The sequence below is a fragment of the Aquarana catesbeiana genome, linkage group LG13 (assembly GCF_042186555.1).
Source record: "Aquarana catesbeiana isolate 2022-GZ linkage group LG13, ASM4218655v1, whole genome shotgun sequence".
Taxonomy (NCBI): domain Eukaryota; kingdom Metazoa; phylum Chordata; class Amphibia; order Anura; family Ranidae; genus Aquarana; species Aquarana catesbeiana.
The window spans coordinates 191,867,588-191,880,888 of record NC_133336.1 but is presented as its reverse complement, the minus strand read 5'-3'; the positions used below and the strand labels follow the sequence as shown (position 1 = coordinate 191,880,888).

General features: G+C 42.1%; 1 protein-coding gene across 4 annotated transcripts in view; it reads left to right on the top strand.

Moving 5' to 3' along the window:
* The window catches only part of LOC141117096 (high affinity immunoglobulin gamma Fc receptor I-like), a 40,283-nt gene that overhangs the window by 22,367 nt on the left and 4,615 nt on the right, over nucleotides 1–13,301 (top strand). For 3 of the 4 annotated variants that reach the window (XM_073609711.1, XM_073609710.1, XM_073609708.1), the window contains 3 exons: nucleotides 3,982–4,113; nucleotides 5,428–5,508; nucleotides 6,532–6,566. In XM_073609711.1, coding sequence (XP_073465812.1) covers nucleotides 3,982–4,113; nucleotides 5,428–5,508; nucleotides 6,532–6,566 — 248 coding nt within the window. The remainder of the gene's footprint in view (nucleotides 1–3,981; nucleotides 4,114–5,427; nucleotides 5,509–6,531; nucleotides 6,567–13,301) is intronic. The other variant, XM_073609709.1, reaches the window with a different exon arrangement.

The window sequence follows — 13,301 nt, the reverse complement described above, 5'->3', positions numbered from 1 at the left end:
TGTCTGGATAATTAAAATCCCCCATTATGATAACACTTCCCATCCTTGCTGCTAATCCAAATTGTGATAGGAGATCTGTCTCCACTTCCTCCCTCAGGTTAGGGGGTCTATAGCATACTCCCAGTATTATTTTCCCCTTAGCTTCATCCCTTTGGAGCTCTACCCATAAGGATTCCACCTCTTCCCTAGCTCCCTCAGTGATGTCATCTATCACATTCACTTGTACATTATTCTTGATATATATAGTCATACCCCTGCCCCTTGTTATGAAGCCCATAAAAATCTCTGGTACAACCAATTACCTTCAGAAGTCACATAATTAGCGAAATGATGTCCACCTGTGTGCAATCTAAGTGTCACGTGATCTGTCATTACATATACACACCTTTTTGAAAGGCCCCAGAGGCCGCAACACCTAAGCAAGAGGCACCACTAACCAAAGACTGCAATGAAGACAAAGGAACTCTCCAAACAAGTAAGGGACAATGTTGTTGAAAAGTACAAGTCAGGGTTAGGTTATGAAAAAACATCCAAATCTTTGATGATCCCTAGGAGCACCATCAAATCTATCATAACCAAATGGAAAGAACATGGCACAACAGCAAACCTGCCAAGAGACGGCTGCACACCAAAACTCACGGACCGGGCAAGGAGGGCATTAATCAGAGAGGCAGCACAGAGACCTAAGGTAACCCTGGAGGAGTTGCAGATTTCCATAGCAGAGACTGGAGTATCTGTACATAGGACGACAATAAGCCGTACGCTCCATAGAGTTGGACTTTATGGCAGAGTGCCCAGAAGAAAGCCATTACTTTCAGCAAAACACAAAATGGCACATTTTGAGTTTGCGAAAAGGCATGTGCGAGCTTCCGAAAATTTATGGAGGAAGGTGCTCTGGTCTGATGAGACTAAAATTGAACTTTTTGGCCATCAAAGAAAACGCTATGTCTGGTGCAAACCCAACACATCACATCACCCAAAGAACACCATCACCACAGTGAAACATGGTGGTGGCAGCATCATGCTGTGGGGATGTTTTTCAGCAGTCGGGACTGGGAAATTGGTCAGAGTTGAGGGAAAGATGGATGCTGCTAAATACAGGGACATTCTTGAGCAAAACCTGTACCACTCTGTGTGTGATTCGAGGCTCGGGCAGAGGTTTACCTTCCAGCAGGACAATGACCCCAAACACACTGCTAAAGCAACACTTGAGTGGTTTAAGGGGAAACATGTAAATGGGTTGGAATGGCCTAGTCAAAGCCCAGACCTCAATACAATAGAAAATCTGTGGTCAGACTTAAAGATTGCTGTTCACAAGTGCAAACCATCCAACTTGAAGGAGCTGGAACAGTTTTGCAAGGAAGAATGGGCAAAATTCTCAGTGGTAAAATGTGGCAAGCTCATAGAGACTTATCCAAAATGACTTGGAGCTGAGATAGCCGAAAAAGGTGGCTCTACAAAATATTGACATTAGGGGGGTGAATAGTTATGCACATTGACTTTTTCTGTTATTTTGTCCTATTTGTTGTTTGCTTCACAATAAAAAAAAAAAAATCTTCAAAGTTGTGGGCATGTTCTGTAAATGAAATGATGCAAATCCTCAAACACTCCATGTTAATTCCAGGTTGTGAGGCAACAAAACACGAAAAATGCCAAGGGGGGTGAATACTTTTGCAAGGCACTGTAGCTTCTATGGGGATTGAAGTCAGGCTTGTGTGTCCTGTTGCTGCTGTTTTCTCTAATTGGTATTTATATTAGGGTGGGGCAGATGTTGAAGGTATGGCTATCTGGTTCAACAAAACCTAAAGGATAACTAAATTTGTGGGTTTTTTTTAAACCAAACATGTCATACGTACCTCCTCTGTGCAGTTGGTTTTGCACAGAGTGGCCCCGATCCCCCTTCTTCTGGGATCCCTCAGCGCTCCTGGCTTCTCCTCTTCTCGAGTGCCTCATTGGAGAGCCGCTCTCCCTCAGGGCACTCACGCGGGAGCGCTCCTGTGTCCTGCTGCTGTGTCCATTGACACAGACCGCAGGACTCGGCCCCCGCCCCCGGCTTCCGTGTCATTGGATTTGATTGACAGCAGCGCTGCTATCAATCAATCCAATCAGGATCCGAGACACCATCTGGAGCTGGTGTGCTCGTCCCCGTCGCTGGAAAGACCGGGTTCAGGTAAGTAAAAGGGGGGCTCTGGGGGGCAGCTGCATCACAGGAGTTTTTTCACCTTAATGCATAGAATGCATTAGGGTGAAAAACCCTGGGGGTTTACAACCCCTTTAAGATGACAGCATGAAAGGTTACTACAAATGCACATGATACCATTAATGACACAGAGGAGAAAACTTTTCACTGTCAGTGCAACACTTGCTCCAGTCTAGTGAACCTTACTCCTCGAGACCATTAAGGGGAACTCATAGTAGATACATTTTCAGTCTGTTTTCATCATAATTGGCTGATTGGTGCACAGGAAAGGAGTGTGAAGAGGAGGAAGCAACAGGAGCACACCAGCTAGAGGAGAAGCACCATCAGACTGTTTTGGGGCCACTGATTTGATTATTTACATAGTTGAAAAGGTTAGAAAAAGACACAAGTCCACCCTATCTGTATGTCTTTCATGGCTTAAACTTCGGTTTCCCATGGACTAGAGCAGTCGTTCTCAACCCTGTCCTCAAGTACCCCCAACAGGCCATGTTTTGGGAATTTCTTTTAGATAAAATAGCTGTCCAAAATACCAAGCCATTGACTCTGATTTAAAGCACCTGTGCAAAATAAAGGAAAACCTGCAAATATGGCTTGTTGGGGGTACTTGAGGAAAGGGTTGAGAACAACTGGACTAGAGCATGACTTACCCGATCTACCACTCCAGCCTTTGCTTCATAGTTCTGCAGAACTGCATTGTAGTGAGTCTCAGCTGATCATGTGGCGAATCAGGGGGATTGGCCAGCTATTTAAGTTCTCCCTATTTCCTTGCCAGATTATTGTGCTCCACAAATGATCCTGCCTGCTGTCCTATGATACCTCAATTGTTACTTACTAAGAACTGCGTCTAACTTGAAGTTCCTGACCACTGGTCTCCACTCTCTACAGCATTCTACAGCAGGGGTCTCAGTTTACTGTCTTCAGTCTTTAGGGGGGCAGATTGTGGCCACTGGGAGTAGAAAATGCCCAAGCATCAGTGGAAGTAGACAATGTATATTAGGCTTGGTGGTCAGTGGGAGTAAATAAATGATATAGCGCCTGTGGTCAGTAGGAGGAGGAATAGTGCCCTATCACTGGTATCAGTGGGAGGAATATTGCCCCATCATTGATATTAGTGGGGGGGAATATTGCCCCATCATTGACATTAGTGGGAGGAATATTGCTCCATTATTGGCATCAGTGGGAAGAATAGTGATTAATTGTTTATTAATCGTGAAAGGAATTATGCCACATTCTTGGTATCAGTGGAAAGAATTCTGCCCCACTGTTGGTGATATGTCAGTGGAAGCCTTATTGTTGATGTCCAAGGGAGGAATAGTGCCCCATATTAGTGGGCGGAATAGTGCCCCAAGGGATGAATAAAGGCAAGCAAAGGGCCTCATCTGGTCTGGAGTTTGAAGCCCACTGCACAACAGGTACATTGCTAACAGTGTCCTTTCAAGTTTTTTATTCTACGAGTATGCATATCTCTGTATATGGAGCTCATTGATGAAGAGATCTAGAATTTGTTTTCATTTGTCAGCCCAGTTGATTCCACTACCCGTTATAGGGGGTTCCATGTATTTGCTGCTCTGATTATAACCCCCCCCCCCCCCCCCAACACACACACACAATTTAATATTAAACCTTCTTTTCCTCCAACCTTAGATTGTGTCCAAATGTCTTATTCAGGAACCTAAGAATTTTCAAGTTGTTGCCACCTTTACAGGCACTGTTGGTTGCATAGCTGCAGCTACCTTAATTTACCTATGATGAAGACAATGATGAGCATTGTTTCCCTACAGGTAACACAAAGTTCTTCATAATTCTTATTCCGCTGGCTCTAGGAATTTTACTCCTCCTTGTTGCTATCCTAGTGACCCTCTTCATTTGCAGCAAGCGCCGTTCATCTGTAAAACCCCAAGAACCAACAACAGGTAATTCTACTTCCTAATTATTGTGCAATTATAAAATGAAACCTGTGCTGAGCAAATACAGAGGATGCCATTGCTGACCTTCTTCTAAAAAAGCCAGTTGATTGGTTTTCTTTATAAACTAGGAAGCTAGGAGAGAAGCTAGGAATTACAAAAATGGACTTTATAGACACACCAATTAAGATAAAAGTTTAGAATTTTAATTGGATAAAGTTAAAAAGTTTAAAATAAATAAAAGAAATCACTCATCATACAATTGATGACATAGAAGGTTTGACCCTGAGGACTCAAATATCACCTCCAATTATAATATTTTAGATCTACAGAGTGATAGGTGTAATGAAGTATAACCAGTAGCATTATCCACAAAAGGTAAGGTGCATGGAGTGGTTGAGTCACAGTCAGGAGTCGCAAAGAGATTTTCGCTCTACATGTTGCTCGCACAATTGCGCTTCTTCGGGAACTTACAGATATGTTCTGTAGATTTGTAAAATAATAAATTGTGGGGGTCATATGTGTGACTGAAATCAGACAGGTAGTCCCCACTGTTAAGATAAAAATTCAATAGCTGAAAGGGCCTATGAAAAGTGATGGCTGGTAACCATAGACATCGGGGATTGATGTATGTAAACACAAGAGGGAAAGGAAGAGGGTAATCTGCCACCACAGTCTAAGCTAACGATTAACGCTGTATCATTAATCAATAGGGTAATCTGTCCAATAGTTGACAAGCAACTCAAACAGGTACTGCCTTGTAATTGACAGAGAACCTGTGTAGGGAGAGACCAAAGACAAGTGTGTAGTTGTCATAAAGCCTTGTCTTTATGTTCAAGACTTTCTGAATCACTGATCTCCAACAAGTAGGCCGCCATATAAGGTAATATGAATATAAGGTAAAGACAGAGCCAGTGGTTTATTGCAAATCCAGCTTCACACCAAGGTTCACAGGATGAGTGATAAATAGGGATAGGCAGACTGGGAGGGGTTTGGTTAGCAGGAGGTTCAGCAAATTTAGCAGGAACCCCATTAAAGTTTATTGAGGGTAAAACTAGTTATTATTTAAGCAGTGGTCAACAATTTCTTTAGGTTCTTGTTAGAAGATACCTTAAAGGTTCATTTACAGTGTATGTTGTAACATTTTTACATATTTTTGATATGCCTTTCCTATTTTCACTTGCTGTTCCATATTTGGATTACTGTATTTCCAATACAGTACTGTAAATGGACAGTGTCTAGCACCGGGTGGGCAAAATAGTTAGGATTTTTAGGTTTATGATATGTTTATTTTAAGTGACGCCTTCTCCTTATGTATCCCAGAAGGATTTAACACATCCAGTGATTGTGATGTACAACCTGAGATCACATACTCCATTCTTGCCATGTACCCTATGCCACAAGGTAAGTACTTTGTATATGTATGCATTTTCATATTTCTATCATTTCATCAAAACTGTCAGTTTTATGTCACAATTTTTATTTGTCATTAAAAGGAAGAAGTTACAGGGAATGGAACTGTTGCTAAAACATGACCAAAATATTAACTCTTCTCTACCCTCCATCCACCATCCATCATTCATGTTTCTTGAACTGAATGGCCCCATATATACTGGACGTTTAGCCCCGGTACATGGGGCTCCAGTGTTTAGCCAAACACTGAGAGTCATGACAGCTGCTCCAGCTAGTTGGGGCACTTAGTGGTATGTATGTTTAGTGCAATATGCGCCCAGGGATGAATGTTTGGAATGCAAGAAGTCTGCATTCTGGGTATTCGTCCCTGGGCACACAATGCTCTAAACAGAAGTACTACTTGGTGCACTTTTCAGCCCCATCCAGCCACAGCAGCTCTCAAACTCTCAAAGGTTTGCCAGCAATGGGGCTTTATGAGACACCTGTGCCCTCCCCCTGCAGCTAAACCCCAAAGCCCCATGTCCCGGGGCTAAACGCCCAATGTGTATAGGCCCTAGGGAGTCTAGGGGGTCTGACTCTTCTCAACAACCCTCCAGTTCATTTGCTACATAGTGGATAGTTGCATTGTTAGCCATAATTTTTCACCAGCTGATAGAAGAGGCAAACTAAGGGGAAAAAACTTTAAAAATGGTAAGGTTTCCATATGAGCTTAGGCACTGGTGCTTGATTTCCATTATGGTAAGTACAGTTCTGTCCATTGTCAGTCCTGGGATTCAGAGCATTCAAATGTGGGTACCTACAGACTGTATGGAACCAACGCATTCTAAAAAAGCCCACTAATGACCTTACACAAACCAACCTTTGAAACCTACACCAAAATTACAAAGTTCCCAATCTAGGCACCAGTCCTTACCTGTATCTGTCACTATATACTGGTTAGCATATCAGTGTAAGCCTTCTGTATATATTACATTCTTTATACATTGGATAACAATTTCAATTTCAATCTTTCAGATGCTCCAGTGACGACAAAGGAAAACCATGAAAATGTGAGTTTTAGAAAAGGTGGTTGCTGTCTTGGATGGTGGACGCAGCAGACATGACTCTTTAAATAAAGAACTGCTTGACCTTGATTGCAGGTTGGGGTGGGGAGGGAAATAGAAACCAGGGTTGACTAGCACAATACATTAATTGATGTCACCAACTTAAATCACCAAGTAGTGTTCTTACAAGCATTGGCGTTGGCTGAGGCAGGTGGATAGACAGAAAAACAGGTTAGACAGAATGTAGACATGTGTCACCAGGGAGTCTCAGTTTTAGATCCAACTATACCAGTGGTTCTCAACTCCGGTCCTCAGGACCCACTAACAGGCCAGGTTTGCAAGATAACTGAAATACATCACAGGTGATATCATTTGCTGCTCAGTGATTGCAGTATTATAGTCTGCATCTCCCCAAGGTAATACTTAAAATCTGGCCTGTTGGTGGGTCCTGAGGACTGGAGTTGAGAACCACTGAACTATACAGTGTAGGGCAACCGGGGGCCTGGCAGAAACTGATATCTCTAATCTGTGGGTTTCCTGAACTAAAGATATGGCCTACTTATGTTTTTGGCCCTGTGAGATGATATGTTAGAGAGAGAGAGATGTTCTAATCTACTCTAACTTCCTGCTCACAGTAACCCTCACACTAACACTTCCTATATACCGAAGCTGTGCTTTGCTGATAAAAGGCAAACTAACAGGTCCCTTTAAGTGATGGCCCCACCAGCTGTACCTACCTACTTTTTTTTGTTCCCTCTCCTTTCTGTTAGGTCATCAAAAGTGAGAAGAACATATAGATACTAGGAGAACTAAGGAGTGGACTTTATAGGCACACAGATAAACATTCTAAAAATGATAAGGTTGATTTATTGAGTACAAAATTTTTATAATACAAACAACAAATACAGGTAAAGGCATATAAATTCTATAAGATTAGTATTGTATATCCCACACAAAACCTTTACCCCACTTCGTACAATAAGTGGAGCTGGTAGTGTAACCAGCAGTATGGAAATTAAAATTCCCGTAGTGGTGATTCTGTTGAAGGTGTAGGCAAGCAGACTTGTGGGTCAGGTTGTGAGTCCGGGTAGACATAATCTTTTAGTTGCTCGAGATGTTAACGTCTCTAATGAGCTATCAAGCCGAACACACGGAGTTCACGGTCTAGTTTATTGCAGAGGGTTTACCTTCCCAAGGGGTTGCTTTTTGCTCTGCCTTTATGCTACTTAAGCAGACCACCAAACTACACTTATACTAGGTTACTAACCAGTATTCCTCACCTGCCAGTACCGTGTTGCTATATAATCTGTGGTCTTTGGATAAGACCCAATAAACCATGCTTGCTAGCTATTTTTGACATCTCCTATCTTGTGTTCAACACATGAATTTCATGTGCTCTTAAGGAAGTGTGCTTCTATGCGCAACATGTCAAGCAACTAAAAGATTATGTATACCCGGACTCACAATCTGACCCAAAGTCTGCTTGCCTACACCTTCAACAGAATCACCACTACGGGAATTTGAATTTCCATACTGCTGGTTACACTACCAGCTCCACGTATTGTATGAAGTGGGGTTAAGGTTTTGTGTGGGATATACAATACTAATCTTATAGAATTTTATATGCCTTTACCTGTATTTGTTGTTTGTATTATATGAATTTTGTACTCAATAAATCAACCTTATCATTTTTAGAAAGTTTATCTGTGTGCCTATAAAGTCCACTCCTTAGTTCTCCTAGTATCTATATGCCCTTCTAGGACGTTGGCACACTGCTACCTGCGTACCCACAGTGTCACCCCGTGGTAGTACACATCCATTTGGAAATATTTTTTTCAAAAAGTGAGAAGAAGCCCCCTGTAAGAACAAAGTCATGACTTGAAGCTTACACAGGGATGAGGACCCACTTCTTAACCCGATGGGTCAGCCTGCAAGAACTTGGACAACCACCAAGAAGCAGCCATGTCACATGGGAGGAAGGGTGTCAATTACATGCTACCTCATATCTTAAAGTATTTAGTGCTTTTGTTTTTCTGAGCAGCTAAACAGAGTGGCAGAAAAGTGAAGGGAAGGGAAGTATGTGCAATATGTGAAATGACCCATTTTCAAAAAAAAAATTCCCATGCATTTTAGCACTCCCATCACATTACACATCACTTATCTGCAGTTCTAATCTTTTCTCCTTTCCCCCTCCAAACATGTAGGCCATGTGCAGACTGTCAGAAAAAAAACTACTTAGTAGCTGAATCCCCTTAGTAGCTGGGCTGGATGTTAGAAGTGTATCCCCAGTGGCTGCGCTGACTTGTTCAAACAGTTTGCTCCTTCTGTAGCTGCAGAGCCCAGCCACTGTGCATGAATTGTGTTGGAATGAGCCTGAGCGGACATAGGGGGTGTACTTGTAGGATCCCATCCATACTGTTTTTAAGGTAGGACAGATGGGGATCAGTTATTTTGGACAGAATGTGTACAACATATAGTATATGTATGGAGGGGGGAACAACTACTGAAAAAAAGCTGAGGAAAAAAAAAGCTGGGGAAAAGCTGATGTCGTGAATAATCAGTCAGAATAAGTTGTGCCTTTTTAAGGACAGGTTTCCCGCACAATAATTATCATTGAGTAATTTTTAACGAAGATATTTTTAAGATACAAAATCAATCTATATGACACAGTCTATGCTTGTGAAACGTATTCACAGAGACGTGTGGGCATACGAAATAGAAATTTATTGGTAAACAAACACAAATAGTCACATGAAATTAAGATACCGATTGCGTTACATGAACGTCTTGAAAATCAATAAAAACACTTGCAAAAATGGGCGTACCGTCCCTTTGACATAATACCACCATGATAACTTCTCGGTAGAATCAATAACCTTGTGAACTTGACAATTAAACAGAACGTCTGTATTTCACACGTACAACCGTTACTATACTGCAGGTAAGTAAGTGGTTAAAAAATGTGAAATAAATTAGACGCTTGTATTGTCAATAAATGAGGCAACTATGCAAAAAGAAAAATATGATGAAAAATATGAATCTTTAGAAAAAAATCTACAAGGCGGTTATTGATTCGGGAGAATGATTATCAACTGTATAATATTCAATACATCAATATTTGAGAGAACATATCAATATTTGAGAGAACATACAAGATAAAATCAACATGACATAATTACCCATTCCAGGATGGCTACAGTTCCTATTGGCTGGTTACCAGAGTTAGGATGGCTGCCGTAGTTTCAAAATGGATACTCCTAAAGAGGATTTACTTCTTGTGACCTCCGAGTTCTAAGTATTAGGTGTTGAGGAATCTTCATGAATGTAAAGATATGTATTCATGCATGGTGCATGAGTGTCAGTCTGGGAGTGTGTGTATCTCCCAGTGTCCCCCCCTCAGGGTGGATCCCTGAGCTCTCCCCCTGAGCTCTTTTTTTTTTTCCTGGCATCTTACTTGCCTCTAAATACCATTTCAGATAATAAGACCATAAAAATTAGAATGGCTCTGGCCAAAAGGACGTGGCTCACTTTCCATTGGGTTAGGAGACTTAATTATTAACCTTCTCTGGAAATTTAGTGAGTTCAAATAATACCACCTTCAACCACCAGGTGCCTCACATGTGTTTTGAGTCCATCCTTTTAAGTTAATACATTCTATTTTCATAATGTGTATAATGGTAAGGATGGTATATACTTTTAAATATTCTGGTAATCGGTCTAATATAAAATACACTCAGTATAATCTTGATTAATCACTATTACATAAACTGGTTACATATATATGTGTCTCTATAAATGTATGTCTATAAAGACTGGTCTATCTAGGAAATACACACGTTGTTATATATTTCATCAATACTACATAAAAATGATTATCTATATGAATACCTGTATGACTTCTGGTATCTCCACTGAATATTTGTTTATCTAAGTATAGGCTACAGTCTTATATAATTATAATCATAATTATATGTTTTTCCTAATACTAATTCGTTTCTTAAAACACTTCTACTTATAAAATCACACTTTCATATACATTTTCTTCATAGCAAAGTTGTTGGGTCCGCAGATGACAAAATTATAATACGTCTCTGTGACCTACAATGTCATAGATAGTTTGAAATGACTTATAATAACCTTATAGATACTTTTAAAATATTTTTGACTGGCACAAGATTCAACTCTCTCTAACGTGTTAAGATGGACCTTGAACATTCCCACTGGGTGTTTAGAAAAGACTTGTTTGTCTAAACCATCCTAAAAGTTCATACAATGAGTTTTGTTAGCCAAGGTGTTAGCTATTTAAACAGTCCCTCACTTGAACACAATAGGTTTAGGCCAGGTGAGGTTATTTCTTTGTGAGAATAGTCTGTATAATCTTGTATCCTATGGCTATAAGGGTAGCGTCCGTTTATTCACTATGAGCCCTTGCACACTGGGGCGGGGGGCAGCGTCGGCGGTAAAACGCCGCTATTATTAGCGGCGTTTTACCGTCGGTATGCGGCCGCTAGCGGGGCGGTTTTACCCCCCGCTAGCGGCCGAGAAAGGGTTAAATACCACCGCAAAGCGCCTCTACAGAGGCGCTTTGCCGGCGGTATAGCCGCGCCGTCCCATTGATTTCAATGGGCAGGAGCGGTAAAGGAGCGGTATACACATCGCTCCTTTACCGCTCCGAAGATGCTGCTGGCAGGACTTTTTTTACCGTCCTGCCAGCGCATTGCTCCAGTGTGCAAGCCCTCAGGGCTTTCACACTGATATACAAGCAGCGGCACTTTCGGGGCGGTTTGCAGGCGCTATTATTAGCGTAATAGCGCCTGCAAACCGCCCCAGTGTGCAAGGGCTCTAATACCATGTAAATATCTCCTTGTTTTGTGACGAGAGTAGTTATTGTTCCATGAGTTTCCTCACAATACATGCTTGTAAAAGTCTTCAATATTTGAAGTAGTAGAAAAACTTGGAAAACATGAGAACGTCAATTTTGTCCTAAAGGTCTCCAAAAGGGCAACAGTTCAATTCTTGTAGCATCACAGTTCATCTGCTTTTTGAGGCCTAAGCATCTCTCATGTTTCTGCCAGTAAATATAAAATATATTTCTTCATGAATTCACAGCACTGAGAAGTAGTGTGTACTGTGCTGGGGATGCTGGAATGCATAGGGGATTATTTTGAAAAATGGCTATTAAAGGTAAACACTTAAAGGAGAAGTTTGGGGTTCTATAAAAAAAACAAACATGCATACTCACCTCTTTGCTGCAGCATCAGTGGGATGCTGTAGCTGTCCCCTGCTGACTCTAAGTCCAAGAACTAAGCGATCACATGACCACTGATCTCTCAGTTTTCGGTCAGCTTGGAGGGGAGAGCAGTGGCTGTCAGTCACTGTTCTCTGCTCTGACCCTCCAGTGCTCACTGGAGCATTTAGCATGAGAGGGGGTGGGCACAGCTGGCTCAGCTCTCATCCACGGCAGAGCCAGTTGGATGGATTCAGACAGTGGTGGCTGGTGCTAAATAACACTCCCCCCCCACAGAGAAGACAGACGGGAAGGCAGCGATCGGTGCAAGCACAGCAGGAGATGGAAAGTGGATGAGAAGGCAGTGATTGATGGAAGCAACCCCCTCGGCAACGAGAAGGTGACAGCCCCCTGAGGGAGACGGACCTTACCTTAGGAGGCAGGGGGAAGGAAGAGCCAGTCTGTTGCTTTTCCTCCCGACTGAATAGGAAGTGTGTCCTGGGACCCGATTGGCCAGGGAGTCCTAAGACTCCTTGGCCAATCGGGTCTCAGGACCTGCTTCCTGATTGGCCAGGAGGAGAATCAGGAAGACAATAGCGAATATTAATTTGCTATTGTCATACAATGGGGTGGGCTCAGGGCGCAGTGCTCTGTGGTCCGAGTCCACCCTTTTTTGAAGCCAATTAGAGCCTCAGGCTCTAATCATGCGCTTTATAAAAAAAAAACAACAATGAAATCCATGCGTCCAGCACCCTGCATGGAGATTAGGGGCCAGGCGCACGGATTGAGGGGGCAGTGCCCCAGCGCCCTTTATCGACGGGCCGCCACTGGATCCAGACCAAATGGCTGGGATCCTCCTAGAGCCTGAATCAGCTCTGTGACATCGGCTGACAGTGGGCTTTGGCCCGCTTCCAGCTGATCCTGGGTCACAGCACTGCACTGCAAAAGTAAGGGCACTCCTGTGACCCAGAATAGAAGTATGCCCAAAAAACTTTGGCCATACTTCTGTTTTAAAAGTGAACCAGCTGCTTTGCTTTGCATGGGCAAAGTATGGGTTGATTTTAAGAAAACCTAATGATTTGTTTTCATCCTCTGTGCTAGGTTCCTATATTGGGGAAACTCTCCTTCCTCTGATGGAAAACCTGGGCATCAAAGTCCCAATGCTGGAATCTCATGTTTTGTTAGTAAACCAGAGAATGGCTGTGCAAAAACAGAATGAAATATTAGGGTGAAACATGCATAGCAACTGCCTGAAACATTTTATTGAAGTGTCTTAAGCCTGGTACACATGATGAGATTATCGGACGAATGATCATCCATCTTTTTTTTTGCATGCTAGTCTCCATATCGTAAATGAAGAGGTTACTAAAGCTACGAAAATTCAGAATAAAAATTCAGAAGTGATGTACTGTACTGTATTTGTATTGTATTTTCGGATGAAAACTGTACTGTACTGATTAAATGTATGATGTGGTATCGCACGAGAAAAAATTTCATGTTTGTCCCATCAAATA